Source organism: Temnothorax longispinosus, chromosome 4, assembly GCF_030848805.1.
Source record: "Temnothorax longispinosus isolate EJ_2023e chromosome 4, Tlon_JGU_v1, whole genome shotgun sequence".
Classification (NCBI taxonomy): Eukaryota; Metazoa; Arthropoda; class Insecta; order Hymenoptera; family Formicidae; genus Temnothorax; species Temnothorax longispinosus.
This window is the reverse complement of record NC_092361.1, coordinates 20,666,568-20,693,127: the sequence shown is the minus strand read 5'-3', so window position 1 is coordinate 20,693,127 and position 26,560 is coordinate 20,666,568. Positions and strand designations below refer to the sequence as shown.

The following is a 26,560-nucleotide window of genomic DNA, read 5'->3' as shown; positions in this document are numbered from 1 at the left end:
CGCGTTGGGCGCACGTGACGACGCGGACGCGAACGCATCGCGTCGTTTGAAGTTCAAACGCGCGAATAAAAATCGCAGAGGTGACACTGTAAAGAGAGACTTCAACGTAAAGAGAATTGTAGCTTATAGAATTATTATTATATATTGTTTTATTTTTACAATATGTAGCAAGCTCGCAATTTTTTAATTATAATTGACATCAATTTGTAATTGTGAGTGAGAGTCGAGGCGGTTTCTCGTGTACTACTGGCTCTCCCTTTCTTTGTGTAAAAAAAAAAGGATTAAACGATACATACACAGATTAATTGACCACGAAGGATACATAAAATAATAACTTTAATGATACAATAGAACTTACATAATCATGCACTCAAGCATGGTGTTTGAAATTCTTTGAAAAAAATAATTACAAAACGCTTAAATACGGCTTTAAAATCGCTTACGCTACTGTATTTAAACACATGCAGTCTTATTCGTATATATATTACGCAGTTACTGATTTATACACGTTATATGTGAAATTACATTTCATGAAAAGAACCTCGGATTCGAGTGTGATGGTGCGTGTCCAAATAGTAAAATTCAAGCGTTTTTCAAGAAACCAATATCGCTCGTCATATTCTCCAAATCGCTGAACATCTGGTCAAGGTGCTGAAATAAGATACGAATATTTTGTGTTCTTAGTAAAGTTAAAAAGGACTTTAAGTAGATATAATGTGTAATCAACAATTAATCGTGCGTTGTACTTACATCCGTTGGTTCTTCTTTATCTTGTACTACTTTCGACGGTCTCGCCGCAAACGCTATATGTCCATTATCAACTTCATCTTCATCGTCCTCTTCGAAATCTTCCTCGTTATTATCCTCGTCGTCGTCAGTATCGTCCGGCTCCTCAACATCGTCGTCATCGTCATCGTCATCGTCATCATCGTCGTCATCATCATCATCATCTTCATCCTCGTCATCGTAATCTATAGGCTCCGTTTTGATTTGCGTGAGCATCACCATTTCCTCGACATCAGCCTGCGGACACGATGATGGATTTTCTGATGTTGAAGGTACTTGAGAAGACTGTGACATCTACATGCATATGACAAATAGAAGCATTATTAGCTCTTCAAGACGATCGTGATATATAAATCGCGCGAAACATTACACGGTTTCATAATGCCCGTTCTTAAAGGTCTATAATAATGAAATCTAATGAATGTCAACGAATATAAATTGTTTTTCCGACAGGTAATGTAAGAATTGATTATTTGCATACAATTGCAACACAACATTATGCAGCTTAACAATATTGACTTTATATATGTTACCCAGGGTTCTCGTTGTTGCTCTTGCATTGTCTTGTCTGACGTGATTGAGGTTGGCAACAAAGAGGAATGAGAGTTCGCATTTTCCTGAACTTGCGACGCCAATTTATTTTGCGCTTTACCGGAATTATCTTGTAATCGCATTTCCACGCTCTCCACAACTTGACTCGTCGACGATTTATCCGCGTGATTGGCTTTATTCTCCTTCGTTTGACCAGCGTTATCCTCTTCCTTCGACTCGTTAACATTAGGCTTAAATTCAACGTGATTCGAATTCTGTTCCTTCACCAGTTGTGCAGCGTTACTTGGTTCGTCTTTAACTTTCTTAACGTCAGGCTTAACTATCTCGGGAAGATAAGCGTTACCTTCCTTTCGTCTAAATTTAACAATGATACTCCTCGTGTCCCACATTAAACCGTACGCCTTTTTGTAATCCGCTATCGCGTCATCCACACTATTATATCTCATAAAAGCAAATCTACAACAAAATGTAAAGATAAAATAAGCACAATATAATCAAAGATATATAAATATTTAAGGTATCTACAACTCACTGCGTGTTCTTTAACTTCCGTGCTCTCGATACATCCACTCGTGCCTTTGGAAATTTGCTTTTTATCTCGTTTGCTTTAACAAATGTGGGCAAATTTCCTATGTACAAATTGTAAGGATTTATGTCCTCGGGCTTCGCGTTTCGGACATCCTCGTTTCTCACCGCTTTCTTCTCGACTTTCAGGTATCCCGTACCAAATTTAACCTTCTCCAGCTCTTTTATAGCTTCGTCAATATTCACGCTCTTCGCCATCTGAATGAAGCAGTATCTCGGACCGCTCGGATTTTGAAAGTGTATATTCCGTATACCGGGGTGAAACAGTCTAACAATGTCCTTGTTTAGATCCGGATCGGGAAACTTAATTATTAAGCTCTGCGCATTAACTTTATTCTTCATATTGTATTCGTTTTCAGTCATCAGAGCTCTCTCCGCATCCTCCCTATTCCACGGCTTACTAGGATAGCTCTGAGACATCGGCTTCCTCTGTTTGTTCTTCTTTACTACCTTTTCCTGGAAAAATTCAATCGCGTTAGCTGTCCGTATGACAAACGTCCGTATGAAAACTGCTTGAAATATGTTCACTATAGTACAATTTTCACATCCTGATCTTCCGTTTCCTCGCCATGCCTATTGCTCACGATTCCCGACGGAATGGAAGGTACGGAATGGGAAGAAAGAGGAACAGTCATGTGGTTTATTATACCGTCGTTCGCCGCCGCGGTATAATTATTTCTTTGCCACTCCAACCCGAGACTACCCGTCAAGGCCGCCCCAAAGTACGTATTCTGATCGAACTGGCCCTGCGACTGCCCGAAACGCATGGGCCTTTTGTTTCTACGATGAAAATTATTTCTCTGGACATACATGTTGCTCCTGTTGTGAGCGAACCTCTCGTGACGTACGTAGTTACCCCTTAGCGGCATCTCTCTCTGAATTGTATTGGTAATCTCGCGCGGAGTTGGAGGTGGCAGAGACGGCTGCGACGCTATCCACTGCCACGGTGGATGCGCCCACGCTTGAATGGGAGTTACTTGGGAAGGCACTGGTCCGAATACGTGTGGCGGAGGTGGGACTCCGCTGGGCGGCGGAGGCATGGGAGGCAAGGGTGGCTGCCCGGGTAAGGGCTGAGCGATGGTGGAAGGTGTGGACGACTGCGAGTAATTGGCGTACGAGGCTGCCGCATCGTATCCGAAGTTGATGGACTCATGCTTGACGAAAGTCCGTTTGCTCTCGCTGTTCTCCTCGGACACCTGAAGACCGAGAAAATATGAATTAAAACGAAACGCTCGCGCGGTGATTCGCCAATTTTATTAACGTGCACGATCGGACGCTGCCTCGTCGGAGCGTCAATCATTTCGGCGCGCGAGCAGCGTCGACGCGATCGCGGATGTAAATATTGCTCAGCGTGGACAAATTAACCTAGAATAACCTAAAAAAATTTGTCACGAGTCGAGGGGGGAAGAGCGCGACGCGTCGTCGAGTGTCGCACTGAAAGGAACGTAGCTTCGGTATTACCGTGCGCTTCATCCTGCCGAGGAATCGACGCTTCTCCCTCCTCACAACATAGCAGCGTCTCGTGCGTTACAATGTAAACACATCGTAGCGCGAACACACGAGTGACCGAAGTGACAAGCGTAATCACTCGGATGACGCTCCACGACGCCAGGAATGCCAACCCTTCTGCGCGCCGCGCGCGCGCGCAAAATCTTACAAATTTTTTAAGATACGAAATGCGAAGTAAACGGGACGACCCTGACCCGACCTTGACGACTTCACAACGGGAAATTACATGTTATGCAAATCATTGTACACGCGAAAACACGAGCGCATTCGCGTCCATGAGAATAAGACACCGGAGACACGTTTTCCCGGAGTTTTTACTCTTTCTCTCCTCTCTCTCTCTCTCTCTCTTTGTTTTTCAAGCCATCGATCCGCGACGCGTCGCGCACACGTGACGACGCGGGCGGATATGCGTCGAATAGATTGAATAAAAATAACGCATGAAGTTGTGATTAAATAATTTATTAATTTTTTTTATCCCGCATAGGAATTCATAATAAGGAGACCAACCCTTGACCTCTTAAACTTTTAATATCTTACTGTACACTCTATTTATTAATATAAAGTACAGTGTAACAACTCTATCTATAGTGCACAACAGTTCATAAAATATTAATGTTTAAAACTTTTGTTTGTAATTGTTTACACACACGGCACCAAAAATACATTCCATGATAATTAATCTTCGGTGTCGGAATTCTCAATTTGTGCACTATCGATTTTATAATCACAATCCTGTACATGTTTTTGAAGGATATATCTATCATAGAAACAATTAAGACACATATTATTAATTTGCACATTTAATGAATGCGACTTTTTTGCATAAGCATGGTTTATTTATTATTAGTATCGAAAAAAACATTTTCAACATTAATATTTAATAAACTATTGCGCATTGGTCCGTTACTGGTACCTTGTGTTAGGGAATGAAGTGTACTGTAAAACATACTAAAAATTTTGCAAAATTCAAGCGGTCAAGGTTTTGTCCTTTTGTGAGATATAAACAGATCTTTAAGACTTTATGAATAAACTTTGACATTTGGGAGGCCGCTGACTTCTGTGTAGATTTCAGTGAAGTTGTTGCAACGGAAGTAGAGATATCGCAGTCTAACGAGATCAGCGAAAGTGCCATTGTCCACCGTGTGGATGCCATTGTCCGACAGCTTGATGTCTTCCAGATTGGAGAGCCCGGCAAAAGTGCCGACTACAATGTGAGACAGTTTGTTTCCGCTCAGGTCCAGTTCTTCCAGTTGAGATAGGTCCCTGAACGTATCCGGCTTGAGAGCGCTGATCTCGTTCTGCTGAAGATAGAGTCTCTTCAGACCGACCAAGTCGCGGAGGAGCGACCTGGAGACGCTTGTTATCCAATTATCACTTAAGTAAAGATCATTCAGCTCGTTCAATCCTCGAAAGGCACCGCTCGGCAAGTCCTCTAACCGATTGTCGTCCAAGTAGAGGTAATGCAGTCCGGTTAACCCGGCGAAGGAATCCGGCGCGACGCGGAAGATTTTATTCCCTTTGAAGCTAAGCTCCAGCAGTCCGGGATTAAGATTCGAGAAGGATTCCGCCTCGATCGCTTCGATTTTGTTGCGTTGCAGGTCGAGATATTTCAAGCTTGACAGCCCGGCGAACGAGTCCTTCGGTATCGAATTGATCCTGTTGGAATTCAAACTCAGCCGCGTCAGGTGTCTCAAATCCGCAAACAAGTATCCCGATAACGGTACCACATTGCCGTCCAAGGAGAGACCCTCCAAGTTGGGCAAACCGCGGAAGGATTCCCTCTTCAGCACGGATATCCGGTTAAAACTTAGATCCAAGTGTGACACCGACACGTTCTTGAAGGCGTTCTCTCGAATCTCCGAAAGGCCCAGGCCCCAGTCGATTACCAATCGGTTCACGACCCTGAAAACCGCCAACGATATAGATGTCTATCATTTTATTCTTATATATATCCGTATTAATGCATACGGTAAAATTATTACCATAAATAACGATATATACTATATCGTGTATATACGATTGATTCAGACGGGCAATAATTGTACATATAAAAAACGATTCATAACTATAAAATTTGTATAGTTATTTCCTTATTCGGATTTAAAACGATAGAAACCGATTCGATTCGATTAATGTTTGATCTGTCTTCTAAATATGCAACGATAGAACCAATAAGATACGATTAAAAACGATACAGATATAGCCGTTTTTTATCGTTTTATATCGGAAATGGTTACCAGGGAAAACGGCTTTTCGTAACTTCGATGAGGACCCCCCTGTAGTGGCAAACTTTGTAAACATCGTTATCCTGGCAGGTCGGCTTCTTCACCTCCGACGAGACCCTTGCCGAGAGAAACAGGATGACGATTTGCGGAAAGAGCAGAAGAAACCGCGACATGGCGAGAGAGTTCGAATCAGTCGACGCGCCTAACCGAGTGACACGGACGCAACTGCAATTACGGATTTTGTATCTCGTGGAGAGTTAGCGATTAGATAGTGCAGCGTGACTTTTGGCATTGATTATCGTCATACTTGCTGAGAAACTAGCGCGACTGCATTCTCGGAAGCGGAGTCGATTACGAAATGTCAAAGTTGAAAATATAACTGTGTAGTTTTAACTCACGACGACATTAACGACAATAACAATACGAAGATCAACTGGGTGCCCGAACGCCATATCGCTACGGACGAATCGATTATTCGTTACATATTATCATGGTCATGGTTGATTTAATTGAGTTCAAATCATATTATAACATCGAATATAATAACGCATGAAGTTGAGATTAAAAAATGTATTTATTTATTTCTTATGTCGGGAAGCATTCAACGCTTAGAAGAAGATAACCAACCCTTGACCTCTAGAATTTTTATGTTACAGTACATCTCATTCACTAATATAAGATACAGTAATCCTGTCCAATGCGCAATAGTTTATAAAATATTAATATTTAAAATTTTTCCTGTCCGTAATTGTTTACATACACAGCAACAAAAATACATTCCATGACAATTAATCTTTGGTCACTTTGTGCACTATTGAATATAATTATACAATCTGTACATGTTTTTGAAGAATATCTATCATAGAAACATTTAAGACACATTACGAATTTGCACATTTTATGAATGCGACTTCTTTGAATAAGCATAATTTATTTATTATTAATATAAAAAAAAAAAACATTTTCCACATTAATATTTAAATAAACTATTGCGCATTGGACCGTTGCTGTATCTTATATATTAGTGAATGGAGTGTACTGTAACATACTAAAAATTTAGCAAAATTCAAGAAGTCAAAGTTTTGTCCCTTTGTGAGGTATAAACAGATCTTTAAGACCTTATTAAAAAACTGTGACATATGGGAGGCCGCTGACTTCTTTGCGGATTTCAGTGAAGTTGCCACCGAAGTTGCCACCGAAGTAGAGATTTTGCAGTTGGACGAGATCAGCGAAAGTGCCATTGTCGACCGTGTGGATGCCATTGTCGGACAGCGTGATGTCTTTCAGATTGGAGAGCCCGGCAAAAGTGCCGACTACAATGTGAGACAGTTTGTTTCCGCTCAGGTCCAGTAGTTCCAGCTTAGACAGCTCCCGGAAAGTTCCCGGCTCGAGAGCGCTGATCTCGTTCTGCTGAAGATAGAGTCTCCCCAGATTGAAGAGCCCGGCAAAAGTGCCGGCTACAATGTGAGACAGTTTGTTTCCGCTCAGGTCCAGTTGTTCCAGCTGAGACAGATCTCGGAAAGTTCCCGGCTCGAGAGCGCTGATCTCGTTCTGCTGAAGATCGAATCTCTTCAGACCGATCAAGTCGCAAAGGAGCGACCTGGAGACGCTTGTTATCCAATTATCACTTAAGTAAAGATCCTCCAGCTTGTTCAATCCTCGAAAGGCACCGCTCGGTAATCCCTCTAGCCGATTTTTGCCCAAGTCGAGGCTATTCATTTCGGTTAACCTGGCGAAGGAATCCGGCGCGACGCGAGATATTTTATTTCTGTTGAGCTTAAGGAACAGCAGTTTGGGATTAAGACTCGAGAAGGATTCCGCCTCGATCGCTTCGATATCGTTGCCACCTAAGTCGAGATATGTCAAGTTTGACAGCCCGGCGAACGAGTCGTTCGGTATCGAATTGATCTCGTTGGACCCCAACGACAGCGACCGCAGGTGTCTCAAATCCGCGAACAAGTACCCCGATAACGGTACCACATTGCCGTTCAAGGAGAGGCTCTCCAAGTTGGGCAGACCGCGGAAGGATTCCCTATTCAGCACGGATATCCGGTTGCTACTCAGATCCAAAACTGTCGCCGACACGTTCTTGAAGGCATTCTCTCGAATCGCCCAGAGGTTCAGGTGATGGAGGTTCGCGTCTCGGTCTTCGATTTGCGTCACTTCGACGAGGACCCACTTGTAGTGGGAAATGTTGTAACCAAGACGTTGTAACGTTGTAACGTTGCCGTTGTTCTGGCAAGTCGGCTTTTTCACCTCCGACGAGGCCCTTGCCGAGAGAAACAGGATAACGACTTGCGAAAAGAGCAGAAGAAACCACGACATGGCGAGAAAGTTCGAATCAGTCGACGCGCCTAACTGAGTGACACGAACGGAACTGCAATTACGGGTTTTACATCTCGTGGAGAGTTAGTGATTAGATAGTGCAGCGTGACTTTTGGCACTGATTATCGTCACTTGCTGAGAAACTAGCGCGACTGCATTCTCGGAAGCGGAGTCGATTACGAAATGTCAAAGTTGAAAATATAACTGTGTAGTTTTAACTCACGACGACAATAACGACAATGACGACAATAATGACAATAACAATACGAAGATCAACTGCCATGGGTGCCCGAACGCCATATCGCTACGGACGAATCGATTATTCGTTACATTATCATGGTCATGGTTGATTTAATTGAGTTCAAATCATATTATAACATCGAATATAATAACGCATGAAGTTGAGATTAAAAAATGTATTTATTTATTTCTTATGTCGGGAAGCATTCAACGCTTAGAAGAAGATAACCAACCCTTGACCTCTTCAATTTTTATGTTACAGAGTACATCCCATTTACTAATATAAGATACAGTAATAAATCCTGTCTAATGCGCAATAGTTTATAAAATATTAATGTTTAAAATTTTTCCTGTCCGTAATTGTTTACATACACAGCAACAAAAATACATACCATGACAATTAATCTTTGGTCACTTTGTGCACTATATATCGATTATAATCACAATCTGTACATGTTTTTGAAGAATATATCTATCATAGAAACATTTAAGACACATTACGAATTTGCACATTTTATGAATGCGACTTCTTTGAATAAGCATGATTTATTTATTATTAATATAAAAAAAAAAAACATTTTTTACATTAATATTTAAATAAACTATTGCGCATTGGATCGTTGCTGTATCTTATATATTAGTGAATGGAGTGTACTGTAACATACTAAAAATTTAGCAAAATACAAAGATCAAGGTTTTGTCCCTTTGTATGTGAGATATAAACAGATCTTTAAGGTGATCCTAAAGCCGTGATTCTAGCCGGTTTTTTTCAGTTTTTTTCTTAGCACTAATCTTTTAATTGGCTTTATAGAAATGCAAAATTCTTGTCTAGAATTAAAGTACGCATCAAAATCTAGGTCATGGTGGTCGAATTTATATGTGGTGGTCGTCACGTATAACAAAAAATATTAATTTTTTTTCGTTTTTGATATAAATTCGACCACCATGACCTAGATTTTGATGCGTACTTTAATTCTAGACAAAAATTTTGCATTTCTATAAAGCCAATTAAAAGATTAGTGCTAAGAAAAAAACTGAAAAAAACCGGCTAGGATCACGGCTTTAGGATCACCTTAAGACCTTATTAAAAAACTGTGACATGTGGGAGGCCGCTGACTTCTTTGTCGATTTCAGTGAAGTTGTTGCCACCGAAGACCAGATATCGCAGTTTGACAAGACCAGTGAAAGTGCCATTATCCACCGTGTGGATGCCATTGTCCGACAGCTTGATGTTTTCCAGATTGGAGAGCCCGGCAAAAGTGCCGACTACAATGTGAGACAGTTTGTTGCCGCTCAGGTCCAGTTCTTTCAGTTGAGACAGATTCCTGAACGTATCCGGCTCGAGAGCGCTGATCTCGTTCCGCTGAAGATAGAGTCTCCCCAGATTGAAGAGCCCGGCAAAAGTGCCGACTACAATGTGAGACAGTTTGTTGCCGCTCAGGTCCAGTTCTTTCAGTTGAGACAGATTCCTGAACGTATCCGGCTCGAGAGCGCTGATCTCGTTCCGCTGAAGATAGAGACTCTCCAGACTGATCAAGTCGCGAAGGAGCGACCTGGAGACGCTTGTTATCCTATTTTCATTTAAGTAAAGTTCCTCTAGCTTGTTCAATCCTTGAAAGGCACCGCTCGGCAAGTCCTCTAGCCGATTGTCGTTCAAGTAGAGGAAAATCAGTTCAGTTAACCCGGCGAAGAATTCCGCCTCGATTGCTTCGATATCGTTGTGATCCAGTTTGAGAATTCCCAAGTTTGACAGTCCGGCGAACGAGTCCTTTGGTATCGAATTGATCTTGTTGGATTTCAACGACAGCAACCACAGGTGTCTCAAATCCGCAAACATGTACCCCGATAACGGTACTACATTGCCGTTCAAAGAGAGGTACTTCAAGTTGGGCAAACCGCGGAATTCATTTTTGATTTCGGTGAAGTTGTTGCCATCAAAGTAGAGATCTCGCAGTTTGAAGAGATCAGCGAAAGTGCCATTGTCCACCGTGTGGATGCCATTGTCGAACAGCTTAATGTCTTTCAGATTGGAGAGCCCGGCAAAAGTGCCAACTACAATGTGAGACAGTTTGTTTCCGCTCAGGTCCAGTAGTTCCAGCTGAGATAGATCCCTGAACGTATCCGGCTCGAGAGCGCTGATCTCGTTCCGCTGAAGATCGAGTCTCTTCAGACCGATCAAGTCGCAAAGGAGCGACCTGGAGACGCTTGTTATCCAATTGTTTCTTAAGTAAAGATCCTCCAACTTGTTCAATCCTCGAAAGGCACCGCTCGGCAAGTCCTCTATCCGATTGTAGTCCAAGTCGAGGCTATTCATTTCAGTTAACCCGGCGAAGGAATCCGGCGCGACGCGAGAGATTTTATTCTTGTTGAGCTTAAGGAACTGCAGTCTGGGATTAAGACTCGAGAAGGATTCCGTTTCGATCGCTTCGATGTCGTTGCCACCTAAGTCGAGATATGTCAATTTTGACAGCCCGGCGAACGAATCATTCGGTATCAAATTGATCTCGTTGGACCCCAACGACAGCGACCGCAGGTGTCTCAAATCCGCGAACAAGTACCCCGATAACGGTACAACATTGCCGTTCAAGGAGAGGCTCTCCAAGTTGGGCAAACCGCGGAAGGATTCCCTCTTCAGCACGGATATCCGGTTGCTACTCAGATCCAAGCCTGTCGCCGACACGTTCTTGAAGGCATTCTCTCGAATCGCCCAGAGGTTCAGGTAAATGAGGTTCGCGTTTCGGTCTTCGATTTGCGTCACTTCGACGAGGACCCCTTTGTAGTGGGAAATGTTGTAACCAAGACGTTGTAACGTTGTAACGTTGCCGTTGTTCTGGCAAGTCGGCTTTTTCACCTCCGACGAGGCCCTCGCCGAGAGGAACAGGATAACGACTTGCGAAAAGAGCAGAAGAAACCGCGACATGGCTAGAGAGTTCGAATCAGTCGACGCGCCTAACCGAGTGACACGGACGCAATTGCAATTACGAGTTTTGTATCTCGTGGAGAGTTATTAGCGATTAGATAGCGCAGCGTGACTTTTGACATTGATTAATTATCGTCACTTGCTGAGAAACTAGCGCGACTGCATTCTCGGAAGCGGAGTCGATTACGAAATGTCAAAATTGAAGATACAGGAGTTGTGTAGTTTTAATTCACGACGATAACGATACGAAGATCAACTGGCTGCCCGAACGCCACATCGCTACGGACGAATCAATCTTATTCGTTATATTATCATTTCTTATGTCGGGAAGCATTCAACGCTTAGAAGAAGATAACCAACCCTTGACCTCTTCAATTTTTATGTTACAGAGTACATCCCATTTACTAATATAAGATACAGTAATAAATCCTGTCTAATGCGCAATAGTTTATAAAATATTAATGTTTAAAATTTTTCCTGTCCGTAATTGTTTACATACACAGCAACAAAAATACATACCATGACAATTAATCTTTGGTCACTTTGTGCACTATCGATTATAATCACAATCTGTACATGTTTTTGAAGAGTATCTATCATAGAAACATTTAAGATACATTACGAATTTGCACATTTTATGAATGCAACTTCTTTGAATAAGCATGATTTATTTATTATTAATATAAAAACAAAAAAACATTTTCCACATTAATATTTAATAAACTATTGCGCATTGGACCGTTGCTGTATCTTATATATTAGTGAATGGAGTGTACTGTAACGTACTAAAAATTTAGCAAAATTCAAGAAGTCAAAGTTTTGTCCCTTTGTGAGGTATAAACAGATCGTTACAGTACATCCCATTCACTAATATAAGATACAGTAATCCTGTCCAATGCGCAATAGTTTATAAAATATTAATGTTTAAAATTTTTCCTGTCCGTAATTGTTTACATACACAGCAACAAAAATACATACCATGACAATTAATCTTTGGTCACTTTGTGCACTATCGATTATAATCACAATCTGTACATGTTTTTGAAGAGTATCTATCATAGAAACATTTAAGATACATTACGAATTTGCACATTTTATGAATGCAACTTCTTTGAATAAGCATGATTTATTTATTATTAATATAAAAACAAAAATTTTCCACATTAATATTTAATAAACTATTGCGCATTGGACCGTTGCTGTATCTTATATATTAGTGAATGGAGTGTACTGTAACGTACTAAAAATTTAGCAAAATTCAAGAAGTCAAAGTTTTGTCCCTTTGTGAGGTATAAACAGATCTTTAAGACCTTTTATTAATAAACTGTGACATATGGGAGCCCGCTGACTTCTTTGTCGATTTCAGTGAAGTTGTTGCCACCGAAGAACAGATATCGCAGTTTGACAAGACCAGTGAAAGTGCCATTATCCACTGTCTGGATCTTATTGTCGGACAGATAGATGGATTTCAGATTGGAGAGTCCGGCAAAAGTGCCGACTGCAATGTGAGACAGTTTGTTGCCGCTCAGGTGCAGTTGTGTCAGCTGAGACAGATCCCCGAAAGTTCCCGGCTCGAGAGCGCTGATCTCGTTCTGCTGAAGATAGAGTCTCTTCAGACCGACCAAGTCGCGGAGGAGCGACCTGGAGACGCTTGTTATCCGATTGTCATTTAAGTAAAGTTCCTCCAGCTTGTTCAATCCTCGAAAGGCACCGCTCGGCAAGTCCTCTAGCCGATTGTCGTTCAAGCAGAGGCAATTCAGTTCAGTTAACCCGGCAAAGAATTCCGCCTCGATCGCTTCGATATCGTTGTGATCCAGTTTGAGAATTCCCAAGTTTGACAGCCCGGCGAACGAGTCCTTCGGTATCGAATTGATCTTGTTGGATTCCAACGACAGCAACCACAGGTGTCTCAAATCCGCGAACATGTATCCCGATAACGGTACCACATTGCTGTTCAAGGAGAGGTACTTCAAGTTGGGCAAACCGCGGAACTCATTTTTGATTTCGGTGAAGTTGTTGCCATCAAAGTAGAGACCTCGCAGTTTGACGAGATCAGCGAAAGTGCCATTGTCGACCGTGTGGACGCCATTGTCGGACAGCGTGATGTCTACCAGATTGGAGAGCCCGGCAAAAGTGCCGACTACAATGTGAGACAGTTTGTTTCCGCTCAGGTCCAGTTGTTCCAGCTGAGATAGATCCCTGAACGTATCCGGCTCGAGAGCGCTGATCCCGTTCTGCTGAAGATAGAGTCTCTCCAGACCGACCAAGTCGCGAAGGAACGACCTGGAGACGCTTGTTATCCGATTGTTATTTAAGTAAAGATACTCCAGCTTGTTCAATCCTCGAAAGGCACCGCTCGGCAAGTCCTCTAGCCGATTGTAGCTCAAGTCGAGGCTATTCAATTCGGTTAACCCGGCGAAGGAATCCGGCGCGACGCGAGAGATTTTATTTCTGTGGAGCCAAAGGAACAGCAGTCCGGGATTAAGACTCGAGAAGAATTCCACCTCGATCGCTTCGATATCGTTGCCACCCAGGGAGAGACTTTTCAAGCTTGACAGCCCGGCGAACGAGTCCTTAGGTATCGAATTGATCTCGTTGGACCCCAACGACAGCAACCGCAGGTGTCTCAAATCTGCGAACAAGTACCCCGATAACGGTACCACATTGCCGTCCAAGGAGAGGCTCTCCAAGTTGGGCAAACCGCGGAAAGATTCTCTCTTCAGCACGGATATCTGGTTGCTACTCAGAACCAAGTATGTCGCCGACACGTTCTTGAAGGCATTCTCTTGAATCGCCAAGAGACCCAGGTTCATGAGGTTCAGGCGGTCCTTGAAGCGACTTTGCGGCGTCACTTCGATGAGGACCCCCTTGTAGTGGCAAACGTTGTAACCGAAACGTTGTAACGTTGTAACGTTGCCGTTGTCTTGGCAGGTCGGCTCCTTCACCTCCGACGAGGCTCGCGCCGAGAGAAACAGGATAAAGACTTGCGAAAAGAGCAGAAGAAACCGCGACATGGCGAGAGAGTTCGAATCAGTCGACGCGCCTAACCGAGTGACACGGAGTGATACGGACACAACTGCAATGTCTGCAATTACGGGTTTTACATCTCGTGGAGAGTTAGCGATTACATAGTGCAGCGTGACTTTTGGCATTGATTATCGTCACTTGCTGAAAAACTAGCGCGACTGCATTCTTAGAAGAGGAGTCGATTATGAAGTGTCGAAGTTGCAAATATAGGAAAAGTGTGGTTCACAGACGACGACGCAACGATGACGACGACGTCGGCGATCAGGCAATAAACTCGTGTTATTAAATAACTTGTCGTTTCTCCCCAGAATCGAGGAGTATAATCGACTTACACGAGCGTTACTTCTGTAGTAACTTACAATAATTCTTTTGCGTAAACGGGATTTCGTAATAACTTACGATAATTTACTCCGCGTAAACGAGTAAATTATCGTAAGTTATTACGATAATTAGTTATTACAAAAGTAACGCTCGCGTAAACGTAGTATGTGATTGGTTTATTTTCTTACGGCCTTACAATTATGGCTAAATCTTTGTTACGTGCATTAGCGATTAGATAGCGCAGCGTGACTTTTGGCATTGATTATTATCGTTACTTGCTGAGAAACTAGCGCGACTGCATTCTCGGAAGCGTGGACGCGGTTGTATAATATCGCGCGTGACACTTTCCATCCGTCCTTCTGTACTCGAATAATTCAAATACGACGATATATACATTTGCCATTTCAACCATGCACTACTTATATTATCGCGCTTCAGCCGCCGATTGCGTATAAGACAAACCGATCGTTCGGTTGAATGAATCTCCTAATGTCAGTAGGGAGAATAATGGGGAACCGAGTCTAATTCTCGCAAGTGTCACTTCGCGATTAATTCAATCCTTCCTCGCGCCTCCGACGTTTAGCGTAAGGGGAAATCAAGCTTGCGACAACGCAGCAAACATTTTGATATCGGCGCCGTTCGCGAAAGTAAAAGATGTCCTCTAAAAATCTTAATCAATTCAGAATACAAAAATCACGCGAAAATACTGCAGTCTTATTTATTTGTATCATTATAAAAATATATATATTCAGGCGCGATTTATATCTGCGACACACCGAAAATTCTTAACACGTAACGTTTTTAGAGATTTCGCAAACGAAATAATGCACAGTGTTATAGTTTACATTGTCCATTCCCTGAATCTTAATTATAAAATTGCGCAATTCTTTGATCCTTATCCTTGTTATCGGGTATGCATTGTCAATTGTCATCTTTTTATTCATCTGATATACTCTATGTGTTTTGTATAGCCTGGTCCGTGATGGTAACCCAGTCGCCTACCCAGGTAGCAATTAATATCTAAAAGACATCATAAAGACATCTTTAAAGATTTCTGGCATCTTAAAGACATCTTTATGATGTCTTTTAGACATTAATGCTACCTGGGTAGCTTCTTCATAAATATCGTTAAACCGAGCCAAAAGTCGCGTTCGCGTTTATCTCTTGTAACATACGCGAAAGAATCCTTTCCTCGGAATTCAAATTGATAATAGACAAAATGACCTAATCACGTGTGAAATACGGATGAGAAATTTTCTCTGCTAATTTTTCTAATTTCTCTGATACAAGCGACTTTGAGCTGATTATTCAAATACACATAATATTATCCATTCAATGACGATCGCTCAATAATATATAGTATATCATGAATTTTTTTCTTTATCTCTGGGCCGTCCTGGGGGTCGATTACGGTTCATTCTTGAAACGAGGTGAAAATTACAAAAGTGAGGAAATTCATTAGCTTATCTATTTCATTGGTTGAAATCTAGTAAATCTGTTCACTTTTATAATTTTCACCTCGTTTCAAGAACCGCGTAATCGACTTTTTGGATACAAGTCTGGCGAGCCTTGCTCCAGGTAACTTTGTGAGGGTAAAACCCTGTGCGTGCTCGTATGTACCATCAAATGACAAAAGAGAACCATCCCTTTTATCTAATAATAATAAAATCGCTTGAAGCATCTGACTTCGGTCGAGCAGTGCCGAGCAGCGCCGACGGGGAGCGCTGCTAACGGACATATGTCACGGATGCTCCGCTCTCCGCTGCCTCCGCTGCCAGTTCGCGGCTTTCACAGAGCGAGCCGAGCGAGCGTGCATATTGGAGTGACATGGCTACGAGCATCACGGAGGAAATCGAGGCAAGTATTTCGAAAGCGTGGCGCGCGACGGAACGCGTCGCGTCAGCGTGGGAACGCCGATCTCGCACCGCGGGATACGGCGCGCCCGGGGACGGCGTTCCCGCCCGCGTGCGGGCGGCCGATTCCTTCCCGGCGGATTCTTCCCATATCCTTCTCCCTCCGCGTCCCTCTCTGCCTCTTCCACCGCCTCGGGCCTCCACGTTACTCCGAATGTTCGCCGTGTAGAAAGTGTCCTAGAGCCGCGAGGTCCACGACGCTTTTCACGCTCGCGAAGGTGCCCCGCCGCAGCCGGTCGCCCCCCCCCTCCCCCTCGTCATCTATAAATAATCGCCGTTACGCCGGAAATACCGCGGGGCGATCGCGAAAGGCGGCGTGAAACCGACCCGGCGAGACGATGCGCACGCGATCCGCCGTACAGGTTAGCCCGGCCACGCGTAAGGTCGCCCCCCTTCCCCCCACCCCCTCGCCGTGACCGCTGGAGTCGACCCTTCCATCGTGATTCTGCGGGGATGCCGAGGGATGAACGGCGACCTAAACGTAAACATCTTTTTCAGGAAATCGATCGTAAGCAGAATACGGAAGTAGCGAGCACCGGCGAGTTCCCACCCGAATACTTAATCAAGCATCCGCTGCAAAACACGTGGACTTTATGGTATTACGAGCCCGACAGGAATAAATCATGGGAGGAGAGCCAGCGGGAGATAACGAGCTTCGATACAGCTGAGGATTTCTGGAGGTAGCTATGCTGTTTCTCTTCTTTCTTTCTTTCTTTCCTCCTTTCTTCGGCGTATAAAAAAAAAACGTTAAAAACTTACGAACGTGAATTACAACAAAGGAATCTTTTTTTTTTTATGTACAGCTTATACAACCACATAAAGACAGCCTCCGAGTTAAGGCAAGGTTGTGACTATAGCATGTTTAAGCAAGGAATTCGGCCTATGTGGGAGGACGATCAGAACAAGGACGGCGGACGATGGCTAATAAATCTAGATAAGAAGCAAAGGGCTACGGATCTAGATAATTTTTGGTTAGAAATTCTGCTCTGTATGATCGGGGAAGCCTTCAACGAGTTTTCCGACGACGTTTGCGGAGCTGTTGTAAATGTCAGGCCAAAAGGAGACAAACTCGGTGTCTGGACATCGAATGCGGATTGCGCGGATAGTGTTATGGAAATTGGGTAAGGGAATTTGGGCAAACTACTGCAGCAGGACTCTTGTGAATTTTTTTGAGCTTATCGACACTTTTACGATTTTAGCCGAAAACTGAAGGAAAGATTAAGGATTACGTCTAAAACGACCATGGGATACCAGGTACATAAAGATACCGCGGCCAAAGCTGGCAGTCAAACAAAAAATACTTATACACTTTAAATTTCGCTAAATTTATGATATCACCCCCTGAGTTCATTAAAATATGTTGATTCAAAAGTCACCGGATTAGATATTGATATAATTGTGTGAAACTATATCTTTGCATTATGTTGAAGGAAAGAAATTAATAAAATTTTCATTTTCGAAAGCACGTTACGTCGTCGTTGTAGTTATGTTTCCGTAATAACGACAGAGACTAAATGAAAATCAATAAATCATATATTAAAGCGAAATAGATAAGCATATTATTAATATAGAAATTTAGTTTTTAAGGAATATAGCTTATATAGTTAACAGATATAATTTAAGAGAGATACGCGCGGGCTGCTGTATTTTTTGTGGCTGATAACACTGTATGGCTAGGACAAATTTATATGTTTCGATATAATTTGTGCAACCTCTCGTTTTTCAACAGAATAAATCCTTGTAACCTCTTGTAATATTTCTGTACAGTAGTAAGGCACACATGCAATTATACTCGAGATTTTCTTATAAATATCAAAAAGGTGTACTGGCATATGCTCTCTCGTACCTTTATTTATATCACCTATAATATCTACATTAAATTATCTACTCGATATACTATCGAGTTTCTTTCATCACCCATTTATATATAATTACATTATATCACATTTGATTAACAAAGAGGGTAAGTTAAGGCACAAATTCGGCAAGCTCTGGCGGAAGACTTGCGTAGAAAGATTTCGTATTGATATCATATATTCTTATCTTTCAATATTAATTCCTCTACAAGTTCCTTAAGATCTCTCCGTCTACCTTTTTCTAAAGCACGTATCAAATTTATGGCCCATTGCTCCGTGTTGCATTGCGACATATACATTTTCAGAATCTACAAACAGAAATTATTGTCTCAAGTTCAATATAAGTGTATTTTAGATATATGCCTATATATATACACACACACATGCATATATATTCAAAATCTTTATTCTAAACGCATAATCTTACCTCGTAGCTTTGCTCCTTCAAATCATAAGGATATTTACTTTGTACAGCATCAATTTCATATTCTCTAATACCTAAATGTCTAGCTACATCTCGCCAAGATCGACCCAGCCTATCTCTGACTTGCAGCAACACTAGGAAAAAAAAGACATTTATACATACGAAAAGAAAAATAAAAATATTGTAACTTAAGATCTTAAAAAATTACCTGTTTCTTGTAGCAATTTTTTTCTTTTGTAAAGATTATATTGTTCTTCGTGTTCAGAATTACACTGTAACGTCTGCGTACTATTACTGAATAACTTAGCTGTACTTTCTATTGATGACTGAGACAAATTGTACATAGAATTACACGTGGACTCTGAGCCTGTAGACTTTGAAGTTGACGGCAGTACCGAGACTGTCGTAGAGAGGTAACGTATTAGCTCCAAATTGCAGAAGTGTGCAAAAGCACACAATTAATTAAAAAATACTCACTTTCGTCACTTTGATACTTATATGAAGGTAACAATGGCACAGTCTTCAGCCAACTGTCATAATCTTCCAATTTGCTTTCTAAGTCAGGCTTGTGAATATACCTCTTTGATATGTACCGAAATGGCTCTATGTCGCTGTAACTCATAATATTCCGTTTTTCCAGTAATCTTATAAACATCTTGAGATCCTTCACCTGGCTCAATTTACGTTTTGAATCGATCTCAAATGCGTAATTGAGTTTCAGTTGATCTAAGGCATCACTGTCAATGAGAGGCTCAGCTACACTAAGGAAGGCATGACGAAGCAGCTTATACCTCTCGAGCATCTTGTCCTTTCAAAGAGACACTCAGTTTTTCAAGCCAGATTTCTGCGACAAATAATATATGTGCACAAATAAGAGTACAGTTTGAAAGAATATTCGAACGGATAAGACTCTCTTTCAGTACAATGCACAATGCATTTAAATACTCCGAATAAATATTTTATTCAAAATTTTATAAACATTATACCTTACGTATTTTACACCTTGTTTCACAATGTGTCTTCTTTGAAAGGCTCTATCGCCAGGCTGTTTAATTTTGGCATCCTGCCAAGTTCTCATAGGTTCATATAATCTGCAGCACTCGATTTATCAACAAAATATTTTTAAATATAAATAATTCGTTATCTAATAAAGTACTTAATGCTCATAATATAATGCATGTGAAGCATAATCATTGAACTTGTGACAACTTAAAATTCGAAACTGCTAAACATCAGCGCTCGACAATCAAAATTATTGTAAGTTCCGGGAAGTCCAGATTGACTCCAGTTTAATGACAGATTGACAGGTTCTTTCCTCAATCGTACTTGTTCTTCCCGCAAGTAACAACTGACCGCGTTCGTAAAGCCTTTCTTTTTGCTTTAGAAAAGCGTCTAGCGAGTAATTATTCAACGGATGATCAAAGTCAAAGATTCCGCCTAATTAATTGCAAATTAGAAATTAGAACTCAATCAATCAGAACCAAATCAAAAGATTGAGGTTATTCAATTGATCGAATTCGGGCCACTTCGACCAAACTCCGATTAACTTAATCGTTGATTAGTCCATTGGAAGTGACCAATCGCATTTGCCCGATATAAAATGCGGTCACCGCTTTGGACGCTTGCCGCTTGCCGCATTCCCGTATTTGTGATTCGGCCGATGATTAGTTGCGCGAGGCAACGCTAGATGGCGCTTGGCTGCCACTTGTAGTTCAGCTTGGCGCTTTTGCCGCTGCACGGCGCGGCGGCGTTGCGATCGACGTAAGATTCTCTTGACTAAACTCCGATTAAGTTAGTCGACTTGAAATTGAGTGATTAACCTTATCGAGCCGTATTTGTGGTATTTTACCAATGTAGAAATATGAATTTCTTGTTATTGGACACCTGGGAACCTGCTGGTTGAATTAAACTGAGAGGACGACCCCGATTAAGCTGAAATTTAGTTAATCGGAATTTAGTCAGGGTAATCTTCACTCTGAAGTTTGCCGTTCAAACTCCAGTTTCAGTTTAATCAGAGTCGGGGTTGTCTTCACCCTGAAGTTTGTCATTTGAGTTCGCGCACTTATTTCAATTCGTACGTGGACTTATCCGACGCGGCGTTGCGATCGACGTAAGATTCTCTTGACTAAACTCCGATTAAGTTAATCGACTGAAATCGAGTGATTAACCTTATCGAGCCGTATTTGTGGTATTTTACCAATGTAGAAATATGTATTTCTTGTTATTGGACACCTGGGAACCTGCTGGTTGAATTAAACTGAGAGGACGACCCCGATTAAGCTGCAATTTAGTTAATCGGAATTTAGTCAGGGTAATCTTCACTCTGAAGTTTGCCGTTCAAATATCAATTCAGTTAATCGGAGTTGGGGTCGTTTTCACTTTGAAGTTTGTCCTTTGAGTTCGCGCACTTATTTCAATTCGTTCCCCGCATTGCCGATTGCTGCCATTGCCGCGTCCTGTGAGCAGGGAGAGCCAAATACTTATTTCGCTCGTCGCAGTGGTATACACACGTTGTACGAGGCATTACTCACGTGGGCCACGTGCGTAATCATGGAAAATAGGAATAAAGTGGAATATCTTATCGTCGATACAAGCGCTTTCATAAGAAATGCTGCCTTGCAGGTAATTATTGAGTGAGATATAAATTTATGCGTATAAGGCGAAGATATTTAATTCTAACCAAGAAGCTGTGTACATGTGTGTTTCATCAATGTATTTGCAACTAAGATGTAATTTTGTTCGAGTATCGCTTTATTGAAAATACAACGTATAAATATATTCTAGCCCCTCCGTTTCTAGCGAAATTTTAATTTACAAAATTTAATTGTAGGACATTGGAGTCAACATTTTGACCGAACAGGCTGTCGTCGACGAGATCACGAGCAAGAGGCAGTTGAGAAGATTGGTCGTACTGCCGTACGACTTGAAGATTCAGGAGGCTTTTGCTGAAAACATTAAATTTGGTAAATAAAGCTCATTAGCATCTTTGTGGCTGTACGTACGAGAAGACATATGATTGAATACAGCGTATATTTATTGTTGCGCAGTAGTCATTTCTTTTTTTTCAAATTCTCTTTCCACTTAAGACAGTTTATCACTAACACGAGGAACGAAAGCGCTGTATGTGTCATACACGCAGCAAACGATATATATATATACTGTATGTTTCTATGTACTTATGTTACTAATATTTTTAATATATTTACAGTGACTGAATTTTCAAAGAAAAGCGGCGACTACATCAGCTTGTCTGCCACTGACATCAAAGTAATTGCGCTCACGTATCAGTTGGAAAAAGAGAAAGTCGGGACAGCACATTTGAAGGACGTTCCAACGATAAGGACCATTAAATCTGCGGAAGATAAACCGAGCGGAGATGATCCTAAACTGCCAGTTGGTTTCTACATGCCGAAGAAAAGGGTAAGATATTTTAATTGTTTCTGTATACATGTACTTTATTAATCTAAATTTATATTCTGTATCTAGGAGAGAAAAGAATCGGACGTGGATAACAATGCAGAAGCTTCAAATAATACGGAAGAGACTGATGTTGAAAAAGATATCACACACATACAGATTATAAGTAATTCGGCGGTAGATAATGCAACGAATGATGCAGAGATAAATGACACGGAAAAACAATGTACTCCTTACGCATCTGCATCCTCAGACGAATCACAGTCAGATTATGAAACAGCTGGGTCAGATGACGAAGACAAAACGGTTGATTTAGCTGATAAGTTTTCCAAATTAAAGTGCAATCCAACTGATTTAGAAGTAGAGGGTGAGAGCGAGGGCAAGTGTGTTGTGGATGACATTCTTGCTCCTGTCGATACGTCCAAAAGTGACGAATCGTCTGAGGATGAAGATGAGGATGACGAGGATGATGACGATGATGACGATGATGACGACGATGACGACGACGACAGTGGTTGGATCACACCAGGTAAATTTAATTTTATCTATTAACTTTTTTAAATAAGAATGCATAAGTATATACAGTTAAAATATGGATTTTTGAAATTAATTACCATTAATCTTATATTCCTTCTCATTTTTTAAATCTTTAAAATCTCCAATCAACCTCGTATAAAACTAAGACATACATGAGATAAGAATGGAAATCGAACTCCTGCCGCGACTATTAATCAACTGCTCTCACACAAAACAATGCATCACTCTATGCATAAGTACATAAATATATTCAAGAAGTTAATTTTAAATAATTTCTCTTTTGACAGCGAATGTTTCCAATATAAAGAAGCAAATGGACTCGGAGATTCTCGAAGAAAAAGCTGCAACCGTCGCATGCTTAACGATGGATTTCGCGATGCAAAATGTGCTCATGCAAATGGGACTGAATGTGGTCGCACTGGATGGCAGAGTGATTAAACAGATGCGAACGTTCATATTCAGATGTTACGCCTGTTTCAAAACCACCAGCGTCATGACGAAGATTTTCTGCCCGCACTGCGGTAACAGGACGCTGAAGAAAGTCGAGGTCACGTTAGATGAGAATGGGAAACAACAGATTCACATCAATTTTCGGAAACCTCTCTCGGCCAAGGGAAAGAAGGTATGCTGTACACTAGTTTCCGATGTAATCCATCGAGTTATGCGAATGCGAAAGGTGGCAAAAGTAAAATTGACGAAATTTTTCAGTTTTCGCTACCGATGCCGAAGGGTGGAAAACACGCCAACAATCCCATTTTATGCGACGATCAACCGATGCCGGATCAACGCCCGTCACGTTTGGCGCGCGTAAAAAATAATCCGCTCGACGACGATTACATAGCTGGATACTCTCCGTTTGTTATGCGCGATGTAAATTCGAAGTCGGCTATGCTGGGCATAAGACCGGACGGTGCCGTCAAGTACTGGATGAAGAGAAACCCTAATGAATCCAAAAAGAAACGAAAATAAAAACTATTTAATTGTTAAGTCAACGTTGTCATTTCGAGAATTCACGATCATCCTTTATCCTTATGTTAGATGTTCCTGTAAATATTTCCATTTCTGCATTTAAGAGGGTATACCTACTTAATTATGTCACATAATTATAATTTTTATAATATAAATTTTATAACAGTTTATTATATACGTAATAAAAACTTTGTTTAGCAATTATCATGTTCGTTTTTGCAAAAATTACGTTGAAAAAAAAAAATGCCCCGGGTGAGGATCGAACTCACGACCTTAAGATTATGAGACTTACGCGCTGCCTACTGCGCTACCGAGGCTCTTGTGCTACTTAGTCTAAGTCCGCCAATATTAGGTAAAGCATAAAAATGACATTCTCAGTGCGATTGATTAATCAAAAGTGCTAGAAGGATAGAGGAATACCCTCAAAAACATTTCTCACTGGCGACAGCCAGAACAATAGATCACTTATTGCAGTATGTAAAGAGTTAAGTGATTTATGAAAAATAAAAAAAAATGGCCCCCACTCCCCACCACGCATCATAGCTTCGATTAATCGATTGAAGATTAGGTTAAGTTAGGTATATGCACGAGACGACCACGTGGTGTGTCGGATATTTTGTGTTGTGTTTACATTTAAAAAGTTATTTTTACATTGTGAGTTATTACATTACGTCACATTATAATACTACATTATATCATTTTTCATTAAAGTGCATTTTATTCTATTCATTACATTATATTGATGTCTTTTTACATCATAATTCTGACCATTACATTGTTGTACTTTATTCGAAACGGTAGATATTTTAATGATAAGACAGCTGCATGTCAAACGAAAGATTCGAATTCTCAATCTTGTCACATATTTTAGGAATTTTAAGAGGAAAAATATTGAATCGTGAATTTTTTATTAAATCTAATTGTAATGATTGTTATATTCTAGGAAAAGAAAAGCTACGATAGAAAAAAAGAAACATGTTATATCCAGAGATATGGAATCTCGAGCCACCGCCGCACCACACTTCCGTGGAAACGATAGATTATAGGAAAGCAGACGTGCCTGTGGCAGTGAAGAATCATTACTTCAATCATTCGGTAAACTTGCTAATAACTTCTTTTCAAGATTCAGTTCGTAAGACGATACCTTGATAGTAATAAGTGTTTTCTGTGTTACCAGATATCCGTGGTACTTCCCGACACCGTTACCATTCCTCAAAGTTTACACAATTGTCTGTCGGAGGATACAGATTATTATCGAATAAATAAGCTGCGCGTCAGTGATCTCTTAAACATAGAGTTCATCGAGGCTTTTGTAAAGAAAGGCAAGTTTATTATTGATTTTTTTTACATATTTGTGTATCTTACATTATTTGTGTAGTATCTACTAATTGCGAAATAAAATACACGTAGTACATACTTGCCTACAGAAAAAAAATCATTTTTTTCTTCAAGCTAATCAAAATAAAAAAAAAACATGATACAGAATATCTTTACTTTTACACTTAATGAGAATTCTTGTCTGTCAATTTTAAAGTTTATAAATTGATATGGAGTTATATGCAGTACGTAATATGTCAAGTTCTCAAGATACACATATATATTCTTCTCTTAATTATATTCTTATGTTTCTACTAACATCTGCATTTCAAATTTCAGGGGAAATTAATCTTCTGACAATAGAAAATAAAATAGACTTGCAGAATTCCGTTTGTCTAACTCCGACTGGACGCTTGGTACTCTCTTTGCTGGCAGATGATTACCAAGCACTTGGTTTAGAAGGGAAACCCTTTGCCTTCAGCCACAAACCTCATACGCGCTACAGTAAGTCCGAGCAAATAATATAATTGAGCAATGAATTACATCCTACAATTACATTGTACAATGTGACATATGTATGTATTATTTATAGTCTATTTTAATTGAATGTATATTTTTTTGATATAAATTTGAACGTTTCTTTTTTATATAATCCAAAGTAGTGAGAATCGATTTAACAAATGATAGTTTTATTCCTGGTAAGAAGAATTATGAAAGAGTTCGAGTAGCATTGGAAGAACGACTCAAACAGACATTTGATGTTATAGTATCATGGGATTCACCAGGTACACATACTTCTGCCTTTCTATAATAAATAACGTATTACAGTATTTACATATACATTCCCTTCTTACACAATTATTTAAATATTTCAGAGATCAACGTGTGCCCGTCATCTGTAGCGGCGTGGTTTCACACCCGCAATTATAACGTCTGTCTTTGTCACCAGAAACTTTCCCAAAAAAGGACTAAATATTCATTAACGATTCCTACTTACGCAGATAGATGCAGTAAGACTGATACCGATTTCTTCGAGTGGCTTGGAGTTTTCAGCATTGATGGTGATCTGTACGTTCGTTCGCGTTTTTAAATATTTCTTTACGAATGGTAAGACTGAAGGAATATGACACAGTGATAGTTATAATATTTTTAGGTCTACTGAAAAAGAGGACGATTATGCAAACGCATACCGGTGCCCTTCTCCTTCTATATATGTCGGACAGGTGCAGTATTTGCAGTGGACTGGATTCTTTACACGAAAAAAGATACGAGAAATGTATGATGTGTTAAAACAATATGTATTATCGCGAAATACTTTGCAGTGGGTTAGTTTAGACGTACAAGGATTTGCAGACAGTCCCGTTAGTTTCGATTTGAAAGAGCACATGTTCTTCACTGACGGAGACAATAGTTATACTATCGTATTTCGACCTAAAGGTGAAGCCGTTATACGAAGAAATTTAAGCTCTAATAACAAAGTTAAGTAAATTGTTAAATTGTCAATAAATATATATTTTACACTAGGTCTGAGTTTCTTTTTTTACTAAAGTATAATATTGAAACTCTGACAATCCAGACAATCAAAGGTCAAAATCAAGCGAAAGAGAGTTTCGTATTGAATAAGGAATCGGATTATA

At 40.7% G+C, this 26,560-nt stretch overlaps 7 protein-coding genes and 1 non-coding gene across 13 annotated transcripts; 3 read left to right on the top strand and 5 right to left on the bottom strand.

The window, feature by feature from the left end:
• Window positions 1-319: 319 nt before the first annotated feature.
• On the bottom strand, window positions 320-3,604 carry LOC139812437 (uncharacterized). 3 transcript variants are annotated; one of them, XM_071777253.1, is made up of 6 exons: window positions 3,385-3,604; window positions 2,460-3,119; window positions 1,871-2,379; window positions 1,320-1,794; window positions 751-1,023; window positions 320-651 (listed from the first exon to the last, which is right to left on the bottom strand). In XM_071777253.1, exons 1-6 carry the CDS (start codon window positions 3,394-3,396, stop codon window positions 583-585), a joined length of 1,998 nt encoding a protein of 665 aa, XP_071633354.1. In that variant the 5' UTR covers window positions 3,397-3,604; the 3' UTR covers window positions 320-582. The 3 variants fall into 3 exon arrangements, with proteins under 3 accessions (XP_071633354.1, XP_071633353.1, XP_071633355.1); XM_071777252.1 differs by having other exon boundaries at window positions 751-1,080; window positions 3,385-3,576; XM_071777254.1 differs by having other exon boundaries at window positions 751-1,080; window positions 3,299-3,450.
• Window positions 3,605-4,420: 816 nt separating this feature from the next.
• On the bottom strand, window positions 4,421-8,245 carry LOC139812132 (uncharacterized). The gene is made up of 3 exons (XM_071776754.1): window positions 6,783-8,245; window positions 5,670-5,914; window positions 4,421-5,334 (listed from the first exon to the last, which is right to left on the bottom strand). Exons 1-3 carry the CDS (start codon window positions 7,980-7,982, stop codon window positions 4,452-4,454), a joined length of 2,328 nt encoding a protein of 775 aa, XP_071632855.1. The 5' UTR covers window positions 7,983-8,245; the 3' UTR covers window positions 4,421-4,451.
• Window positions 8,246-8,383: 138 nt separating this feature from the next.
• LOC139812131 (uncharacterized) lies at window positions 8,384-14,204 on the bottom strand. The gene is made up of 2 exons (XM_071776753.1): window positions 12,462-14,204; window positions 8,384-11,226 (listed from the first exon to the last, which is right to left on the bottom strand). Exons 1-2 carry the CDS (start codon window positions 14,154-14,156, stop codon window positions 9,307-9,309), a joined length of 3,615 nt encoding a protein of 1,204 aa, XP_071632854.1. The 5' UTR covers window positions 14,157-14,204; the 3' UTR covers window positions 8,384-9,306.
• A 1,984-nt stretch (window positions 14,205-16,188) lies between these two features.
• Window positions 16,189-18,234, top strand: Eif4e4 (eukaryotic translation initiation factor 4E4). 2 transcript variants are annotated; one of them, XM_071777279.1, is made up of 4 exons: window positions 16,189-16,347; window positions 16,902-17,083; window positions 17,207-17,524; window positions 17,603-18,234. In XM_071777279.1, exons 1-4 carry the CDS (start codon window positions 16,318-16,320, stop codon window positions 17,715-17,717), a joined length of 645 nt encoding a protein of 214 aa, XP_071633380.1. In that variant the 5' UTR covers window positions 16,189-16,317; the 3' UTR covers window positions 17,718-18,234. The 2 variants fall into 2 exon arrangements, with proteins under 2 accessions (XP_071633380.1, XP_071633381.1); XM_071777280.1 differs by lacking the exon at window positions 16,189-16,347 and adding an exon at window positions 16,608-16,765.
• Window positions 18,227-20,283, bottom strand: Fadd (fas-associated death domain protein). The gene is made up of 5 exons (XM_071777278.1): window positions 19,670-20,283; window positions 19,161-19,527; window positions 18,892-19,083; window positions 18,687-18,817; window positions 18,227-18,567 (listed from the first exon to the last, which is right to left on the bottom strand). Exons 2-5 carry the CDS (start codon window positions 19,483-19,485, stop codon window positions 18,433-18,435), a joined length of 783 nt encoding a protein of 260 aa, XP_071633379.1. The 5' UTR covers window positions 19,486-19,527; window positions 19,670-20,283; the 3' UTR covers window positions 18,227-18,432.
• A 181-nt stretch (window positions 20,284-20,464) lies between these two features.
• LOC139812443 (RNA-binding protein NOB1) lies at window positions 20,465-23,624 on the top strand. 2 transcript variants are annotated; one of them, XM_071777269.1, is made up of 7 exons: window positions 20,465-20,793; window positions 21,182-21,305; window positions 21,514-21,646; window positions 21,892-22,103; window positions 22,170-22,629; window positions 22,925-23,259; window positions 23,346-23,624. In XM_071777269.1, the coding sequence occupies exons 2-7, from the start codon at window positions 21,234-21,236 to the stop codon at window positions 23,604-23,606; spliced, it is 1,473 nt and encodes a 490-aa protein (XP_071633370.1). In that variant the 5' UTR covers window positions 20,465-20,793; window positions 21,182-21,233; the 3' UTR covers window positions 23,607-23,624. The 2 variants fall into 2 exon arrangements, with proteins under 2 accessions (XP_071633370.1, XP_071633369.1); XM_071777268.1 differs by having other exon boundaries at window positions 21,150-21,305.
• A 226-nt stretch (window positions 23,625-23,850) lies between these two features.
• Window positions 23,851-23,923, bottom strand: Trnam-cau (transfer RNA methionine (anticodon CAU)). Its single transcript has one exon. It is a non-coding gene; the product is annotated as a tRNA-Met (tRNA).
• Window positions 23,924-24,108: 185 nt separating this feature from the next.
• Window positions 24,109-26,446, top strand: LOC139812445 (ribonuclease P protein subunit p40). Of its 2 annotated transcripts, none has more exons than XM_071777272.1 (7): window positions 24,109-24,260; window positions 24,550-24,701; window positions 24,784-24,928; window positions 25,263-25,427; window positions 25,583-25,708; window positions 25,799-25,991; window positions 26,077-26,446. In XM_071777272.1, the coding sequence occupies exons 2-7, from the start codon at window positions 24,582-24,584 to the stop codon at window positions 26,408-26,410; spliced, it is 1,083 nt and encodes a 360-aa protein (XP_071633373.1). In that variant the 5' UTR covers window positions 24,109-24,260; window positions 24,550-24,581; the 3' UTR covers window positions 26,411-26,446. The 2 variants fall into 2 exon arrangements, with proteins under 2 accessions (XP_071633373.1, XP_071633374.1); XM_071777273.1 differs by lacking the exon at window positions 24,109-24,260 and adding an exon at window positions 24,311-24,403.
• The last annotated feature ends 114 nt before the right edge of the window (window positions 26,447-26,560 follow it).

What these genes read in the sequence shown, in the direction of transcription:
- LOC139812131 (XM_071776753.1), bottom strand. Translation starts at nt 14,156, where the DNA reads ATGTCGCGGTTTCTTCTGCTCTTTTCGCAAGTCTTTATCCTGTTTCTC. An exon ending in TCCCATATGTCACAGTTTAT is followed by an intron (nt 11,227 to 12,461) that starts TAATAAAAGGTC and finishes AATCGCTAATAA; the next exon opens with CTCTCCACGAGATACAAAAC.
- LOC139812132 (XM_071776754.1), bottom strand. Translation starts at nt 7,982, where the DNA reads ATGTCGTGGTTTCTTCTGCTCTTTTCGCAAGTCGTTATCCTGTTTCTC. An exon ending in TCCCATATGTCACAGTTTTT is followed by an intron (nt 5,915 to 6,782) that starts TAATAAGGTCTT and finishes TCTAATCGCTAA; the next exon opens with CTCTCCACGAGATACAAAAT. An exon ending in ACGAAAAGCCGTTTTCCCTG is followed by an intron (nt 5,335 to 5,669) that starts GTAACCATTTCC and finishes GGCGGTTTTCAG; the next exon opens with GGTCGTGAACCGATTGGTAA.
- LOC139812437 (XM_071777252.1), bottom strand. An exon ending in AAGATCAGGATGTGAAAATT is followed by an intron (nt 2,380 to 2,459) that starts GTACTATAGTGA and finishes GAATTTTTCCAG; the next exon opens with GAAAAGGTAGTAAAGAAGAA. An exon ending in ATAAAGAAGAACCAACGGAT is followed by an intron (nt 652 to 750) that starts GTAAGTACAACG and finishes ATCTTATTTCAG; the next exon opens with CACCTTGACCAGATGTTCAG.
- Fadd (XM_071777278.1), bottom strand. Translation starts at nt 19,485, where the DNA reads ATGCTCGAGAGGTATAAGCTGCTTCGTCATGCCTTCCTTAGTGTAGCT. An exon ending in TAAGTATCAAAGTGACGAAA is followed by an intron (nt 19,084 to 19,160) that starts GTGAGTATTTTT and finishes TCTCTACGACAG; the next exon opens with TCTCGGTACTGCCGTCAACT. An exon ending in TGAAGGAGCAAAGCTACGAG is followed by an intron (nt 18,568 to 18,686) that starts GTAAGATTATGC and finishes TTCTGTTTGTAG; the next exon opens with ATTCTGAAAATGTATATGTC.
- Eif4e4 (XM_071777279.1), top strand. Translation starts at nt 16,318, where the DNA reads ATGGCTACGAGCATCACGGAGGAAATCGAG. An exon ending in GCATCACGGAGGAAATCGAG is followed by an intron (nt 16,348 to 16,901) that starts GCAAGTATTTCG and finishes CATCTTTTTCAG; the next exon opens with GAAATCGATCGTAAGCAGAA. An exon ending in GATAGTGTTATGGAAATTGG is followed by an intron (nt 17,525 to 17,602) that starts GTAAGGGAATTT and finishes TTACGATTTTAG; the next exon opens with CCGAAAACTGAAGGAAAGAT.
- LOC139812445 (XM_071777272.1), top strand. Translation starts at nt 24,582, where the DNA reads ATGTTATATCCAGAGATATGGAATCTCGAGCCACCGCCGCACCACACT. An exon ending in ATCATTACTTCAATCATTCG is followed by an intron (nt 24,702 to 24,783) that starts GTAAACTTGCTA and finishes CTGTGTTACCAG; the next exon opens with ATATCCGTGGTACTTCCCGA. An exon ending in TTCAGCATTGATGGTGATCT is followed by an intron (nt 25,992 to 26,076) that starts GTACGTTCGTTC and finishes TAATATTTTTAG; the next exon opens with GTCTACTGAAAAAGAGGACG.
- LOC139812443 (XM_071777269.1), top strand. Translation starts at nt 21,234, where the DNA reads ATGGAAAATAGGAATAAAGTGGAATATCTTATCGTCGATACAAGCGCT. An exon ending in CAGTGGTTGGATCACACCAG is followed by an intron (nt 22,630 to 22,924) that starts GTAAATTTAATT and finishes CTCTTTTGACAG; the next exon opens with CGAATGTTTCCAATATAAAG. An exon ending in TCTCGGCCAAGGGAAAGAAG is followed by an intron (nt 23,260 to 23,345) that starts GTATGCTGTACA and finishes GAAATTTTTCAG; the next exon opens with TTTTCGCTACCGATGCCGAA.